At 45.6% G+C, this 12236-nt stretch overlaps 1 protein-coding gene across 2 annotated transcripts in view; it reads right to left on the bottom strand.

Annotated features, from left to right (window-relative positions):
* The window catches only part of Marco (macrophage receptor with collagenous structure), a 39810-nt gene that overhangs the window by 18888 nt on the left and 8686 nt on the right, over positions 1-12236 (bottom strand). The window contains exons 2-5 of one of the 2 annotated variants that reach the window (XM_050124466.1): positions 6684-6785; positions 5821-6036; positions 5400-5435; positions 1935-1979 (exon numbers count right to left, since the gene is read on the bottom strand). In XM_050124466.1, the coding sequence (XP_049980423.1) occupies positions 1935-1979; positions 5400-5435; positions 5821-6036; positions 6684-6785 (399 nt within the window). The remainder of the gene's footprint in view (positions 1-1934; positions 1980-5399; positions 5436-5820; positions 6037-6683; positions 6786-12236) is intronic. The other variant, XM_050124467.1, reaches the window with a different exon arrangement.

Genomic DNA, 12236 nt, shown 5'->3' with positions numbered 1-12236 from the left:
GTCTCTGGAATCTGGGGAACCTATTCCATGCCCATTTCTCTCTGGGTGGAAAGAGGGGAGACTAGCTCCCTTCCGAGTGGCCTGCTGTGTGAGTGAGTGTGAGGCTGCTTGTGCACAGAGCATGTGAGTATCTGCAGGTGCATACTCCTGAGTGTCACTATGCTGTGCATAAGTGTTAGCACCAGAGTGTGTGCAGAATCCTACGTGTGTGCATGAATGTGTGGTCATGTGACTGTGAGGATGTATGTGTGTGGAGAAATGTGTGCTCACACATGTGCATGAATATGTGAGCGTGTAGTTCCTTGATTGTGTACTGTGAGGATGCACGTATGCCGAAATGTGTGTTTACACAAGTCTGAGTGCATGAGGGTGTGGCTCTGAGAGCGTGTGGTGTGAGTGTAAAGATGTATGCATGTGCGGGCACCAGTGTTCATATGAGTGCACAAGCGAATGTGCGGCTTTGTGTATAGCATATGAGTGTAAGGACACAATAACATGTGTAGCCGCGTGCTTGCAAATGAATGTGTGTGAGAGCACATGGTGGTGCCATGTATGGGAACGTGAGTGTTTATGCACGCTTCTCACCACACTGTAATCGCCCTTTCCCGTGTTTAAAGCCTCTTGGAAGAAGCCCTGCCTAGACACGGAGCAGTGGGTTCCCCAGGATCCTATTAACTGCCTTCTGAACAGAGCCAGTTCCTAAAAGGCACTTTCTCTGCTCACCCCCTTTTGTGGTTGCTGGAGCTTTCTGGAGGGGTAAGCCTGCGATTTTGTTTACTTCCCCTTTGACCTAGACCAGCTGGCTCCACTCACTACTGTTAAAAGGTCTCAGGACTCTGAATCCTTCCTCCTTCACAGCAGGTCCACCCACAAGGCACTGGGAGAGTTCTGTGTAAGCCAACAATCACTCCCCTAGGCTTTTGTCTCCTCAGAGAGACAGCTCTGGGTCTACTACTCTGACAGAGCTATGCCAGAGGCTAAGACAGCTGGGCAGGTTTCAGCCTCAGCCTGAAGAATGGAACCTAATACATGGCCTAGCAGCAGTTGTGGACTTTAAGCCATTATCTGGAGGCTGGTATGGTGATGTAGGCCTGAAATCCCAGCACTCAGGAGGCTGAGGCAGGAAGACTGAGAGTTGAAGTTGGATTACTGCTGGGCTCAAAGGACAGTAACAGCAAAGGGCTTGGATGACGACAGTCTCAGTAAAGTGCTTGCCTTGCAAGCGTGAGGACTTGAGTTTGACTCACAAATCCCACGTAAGACAGCTAAAAGTGAGGCTGTATGCATGTAGTCTCTATATCGAGGAGGCCGAGACAGGCGGATCCCTGGGGCTCACTGGCTAGTTAATCTAATCTATTTGGGAAGTTACAGGTCAGTAAAACATTTTGCCTCTAAACAAAACAAAGCTCAAAAACAAAATCCAAGGTGGGCAGTGTCTCAAGAATACTGCCAAGGTTGACTCCAGCTTCTCCATGGACACATGTTGCCAAGACACAACACATGTGTGCACATGTGTGAAGAGAGAGAGACAGAGACAGGGAGAGAAGAATTACAGTAACAGCAGCTCACTGAAGCCTCAACTCCATTTTACATAGAAAAAAACCGAGATGCCTGGAGGTAAGGGAGGCAGGGTCCCAAAGGCAGATGTGTGGATGTTTCAGCCTCAGCCCCTGCTGGACCATGGAGCTGCACCCCCCTCACCCTCAGCTCACAGGTTTGCACTCCTCAGCAGAGAAGGTTCAGCAGGAATGTCCACACCTTACAACCTGTCCAGGCTGAGGAACCATTGGGCAGTACTCTTGTTTGTGAACCCCCCTCACTTCTGAACCCATCCCAAGTCTCATAAAAGCTTCCTCCCCTTGTGCAGGCCACCCCATGGGGTTAGCCACTGTGGAACCTTGTCACTGGGAAAGCCCACTGTGATACCTACTCACCTGCCTCTCCTTTGATGCCTGGTGGGCCCTGGGGTCCTGGGACACCTGGAGATGTAAGGGTAAAAACATGAAGTTAGAGATCCTGGTGAAGATAGATAAGAGGGCTTACAGCTGGCTAGGTGATGTGAGATTCCCCTCTATATGCTATGAATACCATTGGTGAATAAAGAAACTGCCTTGGCCTGTGATAGGGCAAAAGAATAGAGTTAGGCGGGGAAAAATAAATTGAATGTTGGGAGAAGGAAGGTGGAGTTTACAGAAGCCATGTAGCCCCGCAGGAGACATACGCTGGAACTTTATCAGGTAAGCCACAGCCTTGTGGTGATACACAGATTAACAGAAATGGGTTAAATTAAGATGTAAGAGCTAGCTAGGAATATGCTTAAGCTTTTGGCGAAACAGTATTGCAAATAATATGGTTTCTGTGTGATTATTTTGGGTCTGAGCAACCAGGAACAAACAAGCAACCTCTTACAAAAGTTGGGTAGGAGACAGACAAGTTGAGAAGCTAATAGGAAGAACAGGATTCTGGAAAAACCAAAAACAAACAGAGCTGATCTCAGCAGGAGCTGAACCAGCTTGCTGAATCCTTCCTTGAAGTTCACACTTAAGGCACCATTGCCCTTTCCACTAATGAACTTCTCAACCTCACAAGTGGGTACACTTGAAACACATTTTCCACAGTTAACACAGCTAATTGTAACAGACTGCATGGTGGGCAAGCCTCCACCTCCAGGGCTCAGCAGTTAAGATACTCTTGCAGAGAATCTGAGATCAGTTCCTGGTACCCGTGTAGGGCACAGATGCCTGTATCTCCAGCTCCAGGTCATCTACGTGCTTCTTCTAGAACAGCGTTCACATGCGCGTGCCCTCGTTTTCCAGCACAATGTTCACACACATAAGCCCCATCTTCCTGCACAGTGTTCACACGCATGTGTCCCCATTTTCCAGCACATCATTCACATGCACGTGCCCCTGTCTTCTAGCACAGCATTCACACGCATGTGCCCCCATCTTCCAGAACAATGTTCACACGCACATGCCCCTCTCTTCCAGCATAGTGTTCACATGCATGTACCCCCATCTTCCAGCACAGCATTCACATGTGCGTGCCTTCGTCTTCCAGCACAGAGTTCACACACATGTGCCCTCACACAGACACATACTCATTCATGTTGTCAGAAAAACAAAACTTAACAAACCATTAAGTAAAACTCTGTTTTTTAAAAAGCAAGCCTCTGCATTTCAATCCCTGACTTCAAACTCTACTACAGAGCTACAGTACTGAAAACATCCTGGTATTGGCATAAAAACAGACAGGAGGACCAATGGAACGGAATCAAAGACCCAGATATTAAATCACACACCTGTGAACACCTGATTTTTGACAAAGAAGCAAAAAATAAAGAAAGCATATTTAACGAATGGTGCTGGCATAACTGCATATCAACATGTAGAAGAATGAAAATAGATCCATATCTATCACCATGCACAAAACTCAAATCCAAATGGATAAAAGACCTCAATATAGAGCCAGCCATACTGAACCTCACAGAAGAGAAAGTGGGAAGTACACTTGAACACATTGGCACAGGAAAACACTTTCTAAATATAACCCCAGTAGCACAGACACTGAGATAAACAATTAATAAATGGGACCTCCTGAAACTGAGAAGCTTCTGTAAAGCAAAGGACATGGTCAACAAGACAAAATGGCAGTCTACAGAATGGGAAAAGATCTTCACCAACCCCACATCAGACAGATGTGTGATCTCCAAAATATACAGAGAACTCAAAAAATTGGTCATAAAAGAACAAATAATCCAATAAAAAAAATGAGTACAGACCTAAACAGAGAACTCCCAACAGAGGAATCTAAAATGGCTGAAAGACACTTAAGGAAATGTTCAACATCCTTAGTCATCAGAGAAATGCAAATCAAAATAACTCTGAGATTCCATCTTACACCTGTAAGAATGGCTAAGAAGATCAAAAACACTGATGACAACTTTTGTTGGAGAGGTTATGGGGAAAAGGGAACACTCCTGCATTGCTGGTGGGAATGCATGCTGGTACAGCCGCTTTGGATATCAGTGTGGCGATTTCTCAATAAATTAGGAAACAACCTTCCTCAGGACCCAGCAATACCACTTTTGGGTATATATACAAAGGATGCTCAACCACACCACAAGGACATGTGCTTGTGCTCAACTATGTTCATAACAGCATTGTTTGTCATAACCAGAACTTGAAAACAACCTAAGTGCCCCTTGACCAAAGAATGGATAAAGGAAAAGTGGTACATTTACACAATGGAGTACTACACAGCAGGAAAAAATAATGACATCTTGAAATTTGCAGGCAAATGGATGGAGCTAGAAAACATCATTTTGTGTGAGGTAACCTAGACTCTGAAAGACAATTATCATATGTACTCACTCATAAGTGGTTTTTAAAGATAAAGCAAAGAAAAATAGCCTATAAATCACAATCCCAGAGAACCTAGACAACAATGAGGACCCCAAGAGAGACATATATGGATCTAATCTATTTGGGTAGTAGAAAAAGACAAGATCTTCTGAGTAAATTGGGAGCATGGGGACCTTGGGAGAGGGTTGAAGGGGAGGGGAGAGGCAAGGAGGGGAGCAGAGAAAAATTTAGACCTCAATAAAAATCAATAAAAAATATATTTAAAAAGCAAGCCTCTTCCTATCTAGGGAAAAGGACTGCCCTAAAGCACTCAGGGAGATACGGATAAGGACATGATAGATTGAGATGCTAAGTCCAGACATAGGAGTGCCAATTGCTCATGTTCATAGCTGGGACCACTCTCTGCTCTTGAGGGTGTATTTCATTTCCTCTTTTAAATCCTTTTCTTTATGTTTATGTGTGAGTGTATGCCACATGCAGGAGTACATGTGGAGGCCACAAAAGGCTGCTGGGTCTTCTGTAGCTGCCGTTACAGGTTGTTGTGAGCCACTTGACATGGATGCTGGGAACCTGACCCGAGTCTTCTTCAAGAGCAGTCAGCACTCTTGCCTCTGAGTCTCCCTCGGACCCTCTCTCTCTTTCCTTGCTTGGTAAGAATAAGCTTTGGTTACTCACTCTACCTGCATCCTAGTGTGGTTTATTTTCCTGCCATGATTGGGATCAGAGGCAATTCAGAGGGAGACATCTCCCTATTCATGACAGAGGGAAGAAAGTTCTGGAAACCTAGGACATTTGGGGAAGGTGGGAGGAGGAGATAGATGGACTGTCCCGGGAAGATGACAAGGTCTGGATGTTGGAAGGCAGAAGCCCAGAGCAGGGGACCTCACTCTATGGGGCACAGAGGAGGTCCACGAAGAGGCAGCATAGGGAATGAACAGATCATTGGAAGGTGAGATGAACTTAGAAAATACACAGCTCCCAACTAAGGAGCCTTCCAGGGAATGGCACGGTAGGTTAGACAGGAAATGGACATACCTGGGGAGCCTCGTTCACCCTTCATCCGGAACAGCTCTGTGAGGGAAGGAGAGAGGGTTGCAGACTGAGCCAGGGTGTGGAGTGGAGCTTGTGCCTAGTCCTGTGCCCCACAGAGAACTCAAGACTCTGCGTTGGAAGGCTGGGCCCCTGTGGTTATTCCAGCTTTGGGGGTTAGAACAACACCTGAATGTGTTCAGGAAGTCAAGTTTCGAGAAACCAGGAGCCCGGTCCCCAGAAGCTGGGGAAGTACAGAAATATTCAGATGGTCCCAGATCAGTTTGCAGAGGTGAAAGCCTGTTTGTGTTGGTCTAAGGGCTCTTTTGCAGGCAGGACATGGAGCTCAGCTGGTAGAGTGCTCACCCAGCATGGATGGAAGCCTTGCTTTCATCCTCAGCATCACAGAAACTGGGTGTGTTGGTACCTGGATTCCGAGTCAGGTTGTCGACCCGCTGAAGCAGTTGCTCCTGGCTGGTGTGGAACTGAGTAAGCTGAACCTGCAGGGCCTGCAGCCTGGCTGGTACCAGGTGTGTTTTGGGATATGCCAGCAGTAGCGAGAAGAATGACTTGTCCTCCGCAGCTGATGTCCCATTGCCTAAGGACATATCCAGGAACAGGACCCGCTCCTGCAGATTGAGAACTGGAACCCAAACCCAAAGCATCGTTTAGGGGCCTCATTGAAGCCTGAGACATTGGGGCAGGGTCCAGAAATTCTGAGCCACATGGACATGACATCTGTAGGTCATGGAGTTCCAAACACAAGCTCTGTGCAGTGTGGGGAGAAGCGAAAGGAAAGTCTGTCCACAGAGGATCCCTGGGACCTTGTGAGCAGTCATCTGTGAACTCCAGGCCAGAAAGAGAGCCTGCCTCAAAACGGACAACACCTGATGAATGGTTCTCAAGACTGCCCTCTGTACCCCCCCCACATGTGCGTGCATGTGTATGTATGCCCCCCACCATGCACATGGAGAGTAAGGGAGGAACAACCCAAAGTTACCATCTGGCTTCCATATGCACACACAGAGGTACCCCCCCCCCAGACACAGGTACACACACAGGTATACAAACACACACACACAGAGGCACACAAACACACACACACACCACACACACACAGATGGACACACCTTCACTCCTCCATTACCTTGGTGGGTCTAGCCACTGTGCCCTAGCAGGAGGCCAAATGTCCTCTCAAGACGCCTCCACTCGGCCTGTACTCTCCACCCAAGGAACTTAAGTGGCCACCCCATGAAGAACCACACAAGATCAGGACCAGGACTACCTCACCTAAAACAAACAGCAGGGCGGCACCTGCTGTGAGCAGCGTCAGGTGGATGGCCATGACTGCCATGCAAAAGGCCCCTCTATTTCTCTTCTTGGGTGTTGGATCTGGAATACAAGAAGAGAAGTAATGGGTTCGAGGTGCCGAGAAGGAGGTAACTTGTGTCAGGTCACATGTGGGGTAGCAGGGAACTCCTTGGAAAGTAGGAAAGGCACCCAAATCTTTCTCGTTTCTGTTTTTGCCAAAAGGCAAGATGGTCCACATTTAGCTCTTTGTATGTATGGCTGGGGAGGAAGAGACAAGCAGATCCCCAGGGCTTGATGGCCGGTCAGCCTAACCTATTTGGTGAGTTCCAGGTTAATGGGAAATGCTTCCTCAAAAGAAAAGGAGGAGGAGGAGGAAGGAAGGAAGGAAGGAAGGAAGGAAGGAAGGAAGGAAGGAAGGAAGGAAGGAAGGAAGGAAGGAAGGTGTTGAACACTTGTGGAAGGACAGCTGAGGTTGACTGCTGGCTACATGTCCACACACAGATAACCAGGTGGATGGATCCTGCTCAGTGTCGAACACCAGCACGATGCCCGGCCTGTGCTGGAGTCACCAATGCCCACACAGTGAACCACTGAAGCTACAGGTTTCGTTTACAGTCTGGGAGGGCAAAGAGGTTTGTTCCTGTTTCCTAAACACTATGTGAGGCTCAGAGAACTGAATTACTAGGATATAAGGTGCAGGTATTCAGTTCACGACTTTACTCCCTTGGTCTTTGGCTTTGTGTGTGTGTGTGTGTGTCTGTCTGTCTGTCTGTCTGTGTACATGAGTATGCATGTGAGCACATGTGTGTATATGTGTGTGTTTACACACATGAAGCTGTATGTGCATGCAAAACATGCTTGGAATAAACAAGCAGAACAGCAGTCATGACAGGGGTTCATGACCTTGCCTCAGTTCTATAAGGTCCCAGCCTGCTGGGGCATGCATTGTGAGCATTCAGGGGTATGCTCTTGTATTTGTCCCTTCTGTGCCCACAGATCCATATATAGTGGTTCCGTGATGTCTACACAGATGGCTCCAGAGCCACACAAAAGTACCTAAAACACAGAGATCATTGAGTTCTTTGTACAATATGATGACTTTTGTGGATGCCACACAGTCCTGTGCAAGAGGTGGTGTGCCATGGGATGGGGAAGTGAGCTATGCCAGTGTCCCTGGCATCAGGAATCAGGGTGGGACAGTAAGAGCAGTCATGAAAAATGGCTTGTTGCAAGAGCATGCAGGGGAACCTTGGAGAAAAGACGGTCTGAATGGAAGAAGAACTGGCAAGAGTATCACTGTGGGAATGGTCACGGATGCTCACCCTGACTCGCATGCTTTCAGAAGTGGGAGGGGAGACACCTTCGTGCGTAAGTGTTGCCTTGCATGTGTGAGGGATAGAGTTTGGATCCCCAGGACCCACATAAATGTTGCTTGGAGTAGTTACCCCCATCTGTAATGTAATCTAGGGAGACAGTGAAAGACCCTGTCTCAGGTAATAAGTATAGAGCAATTAAGGAAGATGCAGTGTCCACATATCCTCCAGTGTCCACGTACGCTTACCACATGCACCCACATACATGTGGACATGCACACACATTAGCACCTCCCATACACAAACATGCCGAAAAGAGTTTTCATCTGACCTCAAGACAGGTGTTTAGGGATCTGGCTTTGTGGCTGTGTCCAACTCTACACACAGTAGAGGGGCTGACGAGGTTCGCACGCTCACATTTACTTGCTTATCTCTTTGAAGATGCAAAGAAAATGTCTCTTCTGTGTGGATTTGGCCCCTGAGAAAGAACTTTCCTAGCTGAGAGACTAATAAGGGCCTTTGGTAGATCCTCAGGGCCTTCCCTGGGGTAAAAGAGGGAGACTGGGCAGAGATTTCTGGGGGACATTCCACACTGTGACAGCATACTTGGTGGATTCCAGAAAAGTGAGGGACCCTGTCTTTAGAAGAAAAGGTGGTTAGTGCCTGAGGACTGTCACTCCCAGAGGTTGTTCTCTGCTAGCCCCGTATACATGAGCACACACACACACACACACACACACACACACACACACACACACACATTGCAATGCAAACATGCATGCAAGTGTGAGACATTAAAGGCAGAGGACATTTAAGAGCTAAAGAGGAAGGAGGACTGGATGCAGTTGGAAAGGACACTTTCTGCCAAGACACACTGATCTGAATGACAGCTGACTTTCTACCTGAAACCATGGAGATCAGACAGAAGTGGCACACTGTGTTCTGTGTGCTGAAAGGAAAGAACTGCCAACCACGAACCTCTTGTGAATGAAAACGTCTTCAGGAATGAGTGGAAAGGACAGACAGTCTCAGAGGAAGGGCGGCCAGGAGAATTTAAAAAGACTTCTCTGAACAGGAAATGACATAGAAGGCCTACGCTTCAAAACAGAAAGAGAACAATGGAATGGTTAGAAACGGGACACACACATGCACGCATACACGCACACACGCACACAAACACACACACACAATTTTCAGGTTTCTAAAATCAGACTCCATGACTAAAAACAAATATGCTCTCTTTTTACATTGTGCTTAATGCACGGAGAGGAAATTCTTAAAATAATTTCATTTTTAAAGTGTAGAAGGGCACAAATGGAAATAAAAGTCCTTTGTGTGTTCTTAAGTGGGAAAATACTAATTCCAACAGATGATGGCATATTCCGTAAGTATATTACAATGCCCAGAGAAAGCCCTAAAGAAACGGCTGTGGTTTAAGTGTGCCCTGTTCCCCATCGGCTCACGTGTGTGGGCACATGATGCTGTTTTGGAATGCTGTAGATCCTTTAAAAGGTGGCACCCTGCTATAGGAAGTGAGTCACTGGGGCAGGCCTTGAGGCTTAACAGCCTGGCCCCACTTCCTATTAATTCTCTGCTTCCTGAGCAAGGATGCAATGTGAACAGCCACCTTCCCTCTCCTGCCGCCATGGCCTCCCCCTGCTGCCACCCCCTCCCACAGCCGCCAAGTTCTCACACGCTGCTGTCGTGTCTTTTAGCTATGCTGACTCCGTTTCTCTAGAATGCTAAGCCCAAATAAACTCCTTCTCCCTCAGATTGCTTTTGTCAGGAAATTTTATCACATTGAGAAATTAGACAAAACAAAAAAAGGGGGGGGATACATTCAAATGGGATTTCAAAAAGTATTCAAATAATTCACTGGAAAGAAAGAAAAACCAGAAAGTAAGAAAGGAAAATAGGGGAAGGGAAAAACATGGAAAGTGTATGATAAGATGATCTGTTTAAGCATTTGGTAATTGATAATACTGTAAACAGCCCCAGTCTACCAGTACCTAAGCACACATGTAGGCAAGGAGAATTACACAACGTGACACAACTACGTATTATCTGTAAAAGACCAAATAGCGGAATTAAAACTACAGAAAGAAGAAAATGATACGACTGGAAGGAGAAAGATACAAATCACTAAATATAATTAGAGATTTTAATTTTAGTACTTTGCCCTCAACAACTGATAAAACCCAGCGAAGGTACAGAAGGACCGGACACCATCAATGAATGCCTAGTGAACAGTTCCAGAACATTCCATCCGGTAACAACCAAGGGCACAGCTCTTTCACCACACCCAGACATCCATTCCCCAAGACTGAGCATATCCTGGGTCAAAACGAGACCTCAATAAGATGTGATGGAAACAGGGCTGTGCCCTGGTGAGATGGCTCAGTCAATTGTTAGATCCACAAACATGAGCATCTAGGCTCAGATCACAAGAACCCAGGTAAGAGTCAGCTGCTGTAACGCTCTTCCATAATCCCAGTGCGAGGAGACAGGGACAGGAAGACTCCTCTTAGCCAGTCAATCTGGTTGAATCTGTAAACCCCAGGTTCAGTGAGAAACTTCCAAACAATGGGGGCAGAGAGTTGTCTCAATAGTTAAGAGCACTTGCTGCTCTTCCAGAGGACCCAAGTTCAATTCCCTGCACCCACGCTGGGTGACTCACAAGCACCTCCTACTCCAGTTCCAGCGAATCTGATGTTCTTTTCTGGATTCTGTGGGAATACACGCACGTGTGCAAACATATAGGGACACAGACAAGAAAATAAAATAAAGAACTTTTAAAAATAAACAAATAATAAAAAGGTATCTGCAAATGTCTAAAGCTAGTATCATACAGTTGTAAGGGACACAGTGTTTCTCCCTTAAGACTGGGAACAAGGCGGGGATGTCCATTCCTGTCCTCTTATTCGGTGCAGTCATGGAGATCCCAGTGCAACAAAGAACAAAAGGACGAGACATAGCTCGGAAAGGAACATATACATTTCTATTTGAAAAAGCAAGAGTCAATGCAACAAGTCCCTAATAATATTTAAAAGGAATCTTGAGAGCTAATAAGTAGTTTGTCAAAGCTGTAGGATACATGATCAACATCCGATTTTGACAAAGAAGCTAAAAATACAAAATGGAAAAAGAAGCTTATTCAACAAATGGTGCTGGCATAATTAGATGTCAACATGTAGAAGAATGAAAATTGATCCATTTCTATCACCATGCACAAAACTCAAATCCAAATGGATAAAAGACCTCATCATAAAAATCAACCACACTGAACCTCACAGAAGAAAAAGTGGGAAGTACACTTGAATTCATTGGCACAGGAGACCACTTCCTAAATATAACTCTAGTAGCACAGACTCTGAAGAGCAACAATTGATAATTGAGACCTTCTGAAACTGAAAAGCTTCTGTAAAGCAAATGACATGGTCAACAAGACCAAACGACAGCCTACAGAATGTTAAAAGATTTTCACCCACCCTACATCGGACAGAGGACTGATCTCCAAAATACACAAAGAACTCAAGAAAGTTGACATCAAAAGAACAAATAATTCAACAAAAAAATGGGATACAGACCTAAACAGAGAATTCTCAATAAACGAATCTCAACTGCCTGAAAGACACTTAAGGAAATGATCAACATCCTTAGCCATCAGAGAAATGCAAATCAAAACAACTCTGAGATTCCATCTTACATCAGTCAGAATGGCCAAGATCAAAAACACTGATGACAATGCTTTGAGAGGTTGTGGGGAAAAGGGAAAACTTCTGCATTGTTGGTGGGAGTGCAAGCTGGTACAGCTTCTTTGGATGTCAGTGTGGTGATTTCTCAGAAAATTAGGAAACAACCTACCTCAATACCCAGTGATACCACTGTTGGGCATATACCTAAAGGAAGCTCATTCATACTACAAAGACATGTGTTCAGCTATGTTCAGAGTAGTATTATATGTAATAGACAGAACCTGGAAACAACCTAGATGCCCTTCAACCAAAGAATGAATAAAGAAAATGAGGTATATTTACACAATGGATTACTACTCGGCAGTAAAAAATAATGACATCTTGAAATTTGCAGGCAAATGGACAGAATTAGGAAAAAACCATACTGAGTGAGGTTTAATATACAATATTATATATAATATATAAGTATACAAATACAGTATGTATTTACTCATAAGTGGTTTTTATACATAAAGCAAAGAAAA

The sequence above is a fragment of the Alexandromys fortis genome, unplaced genomic scaffold, assembly GCF_014885135.2.
Source record: "Alexandromys fortis isolate MF-2015 unplaced genomic scaffold, M_Fortis_MF-2015_v1.1 scaffold_232, whole genome shotgun sequence".
In the NCBI taxonomy this organism is placed as follows: Eukaryota; Metazoa; Chordata; class Mammalia; order Rodentia; family Cricetidae; genus Alexandromys; species Alexandromys fortis.
Note: the sequence above shows the minus strand (reverse complement) of the source record. Positions and strands in the feature narration are given on the sequence as shown.